This window comes from Parasteatoda tepidariorum, chromosome 10 (genome assembly GCF_043381705.1).
Source record: "Parasteatoda tepidariorum isolate YZ-2023 chromosome 10, CAS_Ptep_4.0, whole genome shotgun sequence".
NCBI lineage: Eukaryota > Metazoa > Arthropoda > Arachnida > Araneae > Theridiidae > Parasteatoda > Parasteatoda tepidariorum.
Genome location: NC_092213.1, coordinates 26,849,354 through 26,857,296, shown reverse-complemented (window position 1 = coordinate 26,857,296; position 7,943 = coordinate 26,849,354). Strand labels below are relative to the sequence as shown.

At 33.8% G+C, this 7,943-nt stretch overlaps 1 protein-coding gene across 1 annotated transcript; it reads left to right on the top strand.

The window, feature by feature from the left end:
• Positions 1-2,126: 2,126 nt before the first annotated feature.
• LOC107446142 (uncharacterized) lies at positions 2,127-7,562 on the top strand. The gene is made up of 2 exons (XM_016060709.3): positions 2,127-2,257; positions 6,796-7,562. Exon 2 carries the CDS (start codon positions 6,804-6,806, stop codon positions 7,488-7,490), a length of 687 nt encoding a protein of 228 aa, XP_015916195.2. The 5' UTR covers positions 2,127-2,257; positions 6,796-6,803; the 3' UTR covers positions 7,491-7,562.
• Positions 7,563-7,943: the final 381 nt, after the last annotated feature.

The window sequence follows — 7,943 nt, the reverse complement described above, 5'->3', positions numbered from 1 at the left end:
AAGCAGAAATAAGAAGTTCAGAAAGACAAACGCTGTTTTAGTATGGTAAACAAGTGCCGTCATCAGAAGTCCCGCAGTGGACTGATCGTTAAGACGCAGCAGATCACCGAAGTCAAGCATCATTGGCTGCGGTCAGTGTGCGGGTGGGTGACCACTTGGATCAGTCTGCGTAAGGACCGAGGGTGCGCGGTATTGGTCCTTTTTAAACTGTTCTACCGTAAAGTGCTCGACTTCGCGTGCAGATCGTCGGGCTACCGAAGCGGGGGTGCCATCCCCTCAGCAGAGGATTAAAATTGTGATGGCATGTCTTCGGATCATCCTCAGGGATGTTTCCCAGACCGTCGCCAATAGCCCATTGTGCAGCTCTAGTGCGACGTAAATGAACTACAACTACACCCGTCATCAGAAGTGTAAAGTCACAAAATGAACAATTACACTGGAAAACTTATTATTATTATTATTCTGTTTTCTTTTGCATGAGGTGTATTTTAACAGATCTTAGATAATTTCTCATCGATTTTAAATCTCTCTCCTAACTACAGTTATTTTTTTTTAAATCGAAATGTTAAAAATCGAAAGTTAAAATCGTTATATATAAACAGGGGACCGTATAAATATTGTGACAAATTTTAAGGACGATGAGTTTGTTCTCATCATTAAGATTAAAATTGCATAACGTCGTCATACATCACTAGAGGCCTTTTCCTCTACATGAATTGTTTATTGTGCACTTATGAACAAATCGTAATAAGGAAGCGCACCTAGCCGCGTACGACCGAATTTTCAGGCATGGTTTTCTATGCAATTTCAATCCTACTTTTCCGCGAACCTCTGTTATATATAACGTTTTTAAATTTGTACATTTCGACAAAAAATTGATTCAAAATGTCCTTTAAAAAAAGATTTGGAGCAAAACTAATTTCAGATTTGAAATCCCTCACCCATATTGCGCAAGATCAAGTATTTATATAATGTAAATGCAACAAAAAATTAGCTCCTCAGTGTGATCATTCTATGCCTCAGCAGTAATGATCATGGTATTTGCTCACATTATTTTCTAATATATAATATATATCCGGTTCCGTAAAATGATTTAAAAGTTAAGGGGCATTGTTTGGTATTCCATTCTCTTAATTTTTTTCTAATTTTTTTAAAGTGTGATTGGTGTACTCAATTACAAGTTTTTTTTAAACATTTCTGCTGCGTAGGGTAGAATCTCGGCACTGAAGGGTGCTCCGTTAAATCTAATCGCTTCTGTTTAAAGAATAGAGAGAATTCGCCAACAGATAAATTCGAAAGACTCCGAATGCACGCTAAGATGCTATCAAATTAAGAAAAGAAAAAAATGGCGATATTTTAAACAAGTGCAACCAAATAAGGGATAATGCTCAAAGCATGAAAAACCTTACACTTTAATTATGTTGTGATCGGGATATTATTTTTCTAAAATTTTTTTTGGCCCATGGCCTATTAGAATTTATAATTTACAGTAAACTATGATGAACGGTAAAATTTACTATTAAATTTAAACACAAATACGACTAATAAAACTGCCTAGAATATTAAACCACTTCGCACATCGCCTAGTAAGCATAACAAAAGCAGAAGGATACACAGTAAGGTTTCTACAATTCTTCCGTTTTTAGGAAGTTTGTAATTGTTTACATTCAGTGAACCATCCATGACGAGAAAGAGTATACCACACAATGGTATTTAACTTTGAAAAGCATCATTGTAGAGAATACCGGACAAGTGTGTATACCGAGTAAAGATTTTTAATTTTAAAAAGCATGAGAGTAGAGCATGCCAGTTACTCACATCTGCCCAATATTCCAAACACCGATGCTTTTGCTAATCTATTCTGATCGGATATTTAAATATCGATGGTTAAATTAATATCAAATCAGATATAGCACACATTTCGCACATTTACTAAAGGGACTATGTGAGTGTTGACATTCACCGGTGAAATTCGATAACCGACAGTTTCACAGTGACATAAATATTAAGATGGCCATTCGGGTAAAAGTTGTGTATTTTAATTTATGAAATGGGCCGGTGCGCCAAAGCAAAAAATAGGAAAAAGCTACAAAATTTAAATTTTTTGTGATTTCTTATATTTCTGTCTCAAATTATTGATGGCTTAAAAATTACTAGCGTTCAAGATTTAATAAATTCATTTAATAAATAAATTAATTTCCTAAATAAATTAAAATTCTTTTCAAATTAATAAATCAAGTCATCATTCTTCTATTACGTAAGTTCAATTTTGTTTTTGTCTTAAATATTACTTTCTGAGTTAAAAATTTGTATAAAAAATAATACATTAATGAAATCGTTTCATCATAAATATTTCTGTGGAATTATACGTTTAAAATAACTTAATGTATTTTGAAAAATGATGAAATTTCTACAATTGTGAGTTTTTTTCTCAAATTAGAAAGACTTAGCTAGTTTATAAATATATTTCTATGTAATAAAAATATTTTCAGTTTGTGAGAGCCGTTTAAATTCCCGAACAACTACAGCCGCCAGCGTTGCTTAATTAATCGTGGTAATAAGTACAGGGGTATAAGTGAACGTTACTGTGGTTACAGAGGTTCCTTAATTGGTTTTTTACGATTCTCCTAAGCGGTTTACCAAAAAGTTGTTGATATTCATTAATATTAAATACCATTTAATTTCACGGAAAAATTGCTTAAAAATTAACTTGATTAATATTATAATCTTCAATTAAATTGTTAGAAAAAAAAATGGATACAAATTAAGAATTTACTTTAATTCTGGTATACAGTGGACAACAGGATTTGGCGTTTAATATCATCCAATCTAATAAAATGAATCTATCTGCTGGCATAATTCAATATTTATTTTTTGTTTGTATAAGTAGATTTTAATTTCTTAATTAAAATTTTGGTACTTTTCGGATGGAGACGTAAGCGAAAAGGCGCCAAAAAATATAGAACTCCGCCAACTTTTAAAATTTTTTTTTATTTATTTTTCTTAAACTCATAAAAGTTAAATTAAATAATTTTGGTAGCCGTCTAACCCAAAAGTGCCACTCCAGGGATATACCGTATACTCGTATTTTATATTAAAAATTCACGATATACAGATAGAAAAAGCGCAAAGAAATCATACGCTTATCTGAATTCATATTTCTATGGAAAATTTCGTAATAAGTTTCTTTGCGAAAATGTAAAAACTTAAATAATTTGCTTTTGGATTCATCATTTATACCCAAGGTGTTACGATACCCCGCCCTTAATGTATATATTTAGAATCCTTGTTAGAAATGAAATAAAAAAGCATTAGTGCTTGCAATGTAATAAAGGAAAAACAAAAGCACTACCCAAGTGGCACACAATATCGATCCATTTCGAAATATCGCATATTACGAAAATGAACAATGTTGTTTCGAAACATCGACTTATGAAAGAACGTCAGACTTTTACTCATATATTGTACGATATCACAAAAATGATATAGATCGATGTCGTAAAAATGTCGATCGATATTTCCCCCCTTTTACAAATGCTGATGGCTGTCGACCGACATCGTCTACACGATATTCATGAATCGAATGCTGTGGAATGTTTATCATCAAAATTGCAATAGGCTATCACTGATTTTTGCAAAGAAAAATAGGGTATTTGAAATTATTCAAGTCCGTTTTTACTCCGGAAAAGAAAAGAAAATTGTAGGTAATATAACCGTTTCTAGGTTGCTTAAAAAAAAAGAAGAAAATATCCTTCATTATTAGAGCTTATTACCACATTATAAAGCATATTACCAAACCTTTTTACAAAACAGTTATAAAATGTGAATTTACAAGAGAAATAAATCTCTTACAGCTATCGTTTCTTAAAATAATTAGATGAATTTTTTGTTATAAACTTTTTACCATGATTTATTCTCTTCTGAATGAGAAACAGTCCTGTATATATGCTATAACTTTTATCAGCTGGGATATTTTTTCCCGAAGAAAAGGCGAAGATGGCTATGATACCAGCTTTTTTTTTCTTCTCTTTTACGGGACAAACAGCCTGTTATAATTTTAATTTTCTATTTCTTTTAATAAATGTTGCAATAATACGGAAAATAATTAAAATGAAATCAAACTACTTTCTCTTACCTTTTTTTTCTCCAATGAAATTTAATATTTGTATAATTTTAACAGTATCTTAAAAAAATTCTCCCAAAAAAAAAATCTCCAACTAAATCTGGAGAATTAATTTAATGTTATTGCTCTCTTTTTTCAAGAAAAAAAAGAAAGAAAGTATAATGTTGTATTGTCAAAATATAATGTTGTATTGTCATGTTCTTAACAACCTAATAATCAATTGTGACCACAATTCTCAATTTAAACATATTTCCTATTTTTCACAATTTTTTATAAATCCAGTTGCAATATTTTTGTTCAAATTTTGGCACAAATAGGCAGATGGTTATAAATTCGTAAACACGTAGGTTCTTCACATAGACTTCAAAAAGTTGCCTTTCCTAATTGTTAATGAACATGATAGTTAATCCTAATAGTTAATGAATTAGGATCAACTATATAGTCAATGAACGATAGATAGTTAATGAATAGTTAATAGTTAATGAATAGTTCAGGCCGAGATAGCCTGGTCGGTAGGGAGCTGGGCCCATGTCCGAGAATTTGTGGGTTCGAACCCCGCCGGCCGAAGACTCCCTGTGTAGTTGGTGACTAATACACGTTAAAATTCTGTCGAGTCGCCAAGTCCTCCATGTTCTCATAACAAATCAATACCTCTGGGCGTACTGGATTAGAGATCGATCGTTCTCTGAATCAGGTCAAAATTACGATCTGTGGATGAATGAATGGATGTAAGAATGGGTCCGCCTTATAAACAGGTGTGACGTATGGTGCGGCGAAGTCAAATTCTTGGCCATAGACGGCGCCACTGAAAAACAAGAATCGCACACTCTGCCTAAAATCTGCTCGGTTTCACCAAGCAAGCTTGCCCGTGTGGCAAGTGGCATTAGAATCAACCAACCAATGAATAGAATTTTACTGGTATCATTTATAATTGTGAGGGGTTACTCACATGTCGCATAATTTAATTTTGTTCAAATCAATGCTGGCACCTAATTTTATTGAATGTATTTTGCCGATAAGAGATAAAGCAGAAAAAATAAAATATGTATGATGAGCAAGCGGATATAGCAGTGCTCAGAGTCTGTAGGGGGGTAAAACTGTGGTCACAGAATCGAACTAAAATAATAGATAAATATGTAAAGTTTCAGATATGTAAATATTACAGCGTGATTTCATTTCGGACATTAAACAAGACGGTTCCGTGGTTTGGCGCCAACCATGAGACTTTCCTGTTAAAGCTGGAGCGAGACACAAGATCTGCGGATGAATAACGAATAACAATAGTTGAGTTTTGATGACGAGAAGTAAGAGTGTGAGAACGAAAGAGAATTTTATTTCTTGGACCTATTTCATATTATCTATATTATCATTGTAAACGTCACATGCTGGTTATTTCATCGCTTGTTTAGTTCAACAATAAATAATTGTTTAGTTACAAGCCTCCAGTGATTTTTACGTGATTGATGCGTTGAATTTACGTGATTAATTAGTTGCAATAATTAATTACCACATCCTAAAATTTGTTTGTTAATAAGCGAGCATACAAGACAGTACATAAGTTCATACTTTAACTGTTCTCACTCGCTCAACAACTCTGTTATCTGACTCTAGAATGGTTTTCGAAGGGGGATTGCGAGTTTTATATAGTCCTCCGTAGAGCGTCTCAGACTCGCTCCATAGGGTTGAGGTCTGGAGATCTGGCTGGTTAGCCGATGTAGCAAATGTTTTCACTCTCAGGGAAAATGGTTGACCAGATAAGCTTTACGCGGCTGTGCAGCGCCGTTCATTAACGTGTAATCAGGGCTAATTGTAACCTTGAGAAAAGAATGGAGGGCTCTAGAATTTTATTCCTATACCTCAAATCAATCAAAGCTCCTTGTTCAGAGTCATGGAGAGGTATGTTGCCCTTCAACAAGAAGCCTCGTAATCTTTTTTCCCCATATACCTGGTTCTCAGCTAACGATACCATGAACCATTTAATTTAAGAACCATTTATGTATGAGCTATTTGAACTCTTGTATAATGATTTCAAAATGTCCCAATTTTTTATTATTATTTATAAAGGCATGTTCTACTATAACATATAGCAGATTATATTCAGAAATAACGTTTCCTTTTTATTAGGCTTAGGAAATTACTTAATTATATTTAAAAAAAAATAAATGTTTCAATGGTTATGATTGCTTCAAATGAAGCCATGGCGTCTCAAGTGATAGGAGTTTGCCCCTCAATTAGGTAAACTAGATTCGAATCCCAGTCGTGGCTGGTTGATACGAATTCTGCTTCCGATTCGCACCGACCAAAGTTCTGATGTAAAATATCATCAGTGGTAGACGGACCATGGTTAGAATCCCCTTGCTATCGGGCTAACTGTGGGAGAGTTTTCGTAGTTTTCCTTTCTACCTAACGCAAATGCGTGGTAGTACCATTAAAATGTTCTTTACGAAGGCTAATAGGTTCTAATGCGTGATCCAGGAGTTCTTTGGTCTTCTGGGTTTCGTTCAAAATTACAAGGCTACGGAGTTGAACACTAATAATTGTAAATTCAGAATTTGGTCGGCTGCTCAACACCGGTTATAAAATATTAAGAAAAAAACATTAAGTGTTTGACTTTACTAAATTTTTTTAATAGAAATTTATGAATCGATTTGAATATTTAATTTAATTTACAGGCAACATTATGCCGAAGGAAAGGAAAAATGCTCGCCGGGCGTATAAACCATACGATTGCGGAGGGGACGAAAGAAAATTAAGAAATTCTGCTAATAAAAAAACATCTAATGTCAGAAAAATTAAGCAGGAAACTGCAGCTGTTGTGAGGCAGGCTAGAAATGAAGATGTAGTGATTGTGAGACAGACTGTAAATGAAGCTGCAACCGTTGTGAGACAGACTATGAATGAAGCTGCTGCTATTGTGAGACAGACTGCAACTATTGTGCAACGGACCAAAAATGAAACTCCTGCAACTGCGAGGCAGACTGTGGATGAAGTTACAACAGTTGTGAGACCAACTGAGAGTGTCGTTGCAACTGTTGTGAGACCAACTGAAAGTAATGCCGTAATTACTGTGCGAGTGACTAAACAGAATGTTGATAGTTCTACAAAAGTAAGCGATGAGTGTATCTCTTCTAAATTGGCGGAACTCAAAGATGCGTGCTCCGATGATATGTATACTAATAAAGAACGTTTAGCTTGTTCCATATGCTTGGATACTGAACCGTATCAGCCATTGCTGAAATTAGTTTGCTCGCATAGTTTTCACACTGATTGCGTCTATAAATGGTTGATATTTCATAAGAATCGATGCCCTCTTTGTCGCAAACTAATCAAAGTTCCGAAAAAGGTGCTGTCAGTATATACTCATTAGAAATATGTCAAATATGATTCACATTCGTGTGCCATTCATGATATAAATAAAATCTAATTTTTGGTTTCATACTGATATAACTTTGTGTCGTTATTTTGTTACAAAAAGTTAGATGAAACATAAACTTACTAGGTATAGAAAAATGAAGCTTAGCTTTACTTTCTTTGGAGTAAAATGGTATGCAACGATTTCTAGATTCAAGCTGAAAGTTCGGAATGTTAATTGCAGAAGCAGTAGTAGATAATGAAACAGCTGTCATTTCTGTGACGGCTGATTCGTGTTGATCTACAGAAACTATCATTTGTTTGAGTTTCTTTTGCTATCTGGGTCGAACTTTCTTAAATCTCATCTGTGGTATATGTTAACGATATTACATACATTGATTAGGCATTATTCAGAGTCCCAGTCTAACAAATACAAGAAAAAAAAACACATTTACAAATAGAAGCCTTC

Excerpts from the sequence above, each read along its gene's own strand:
- LOC107446142 (XM_016060709.3), top strand. The coding sequence starts at position 6,804 with ATGCCGAAGGAAAGGAAAAATGCTCGCCGGGCGTATAAACCATACGAT.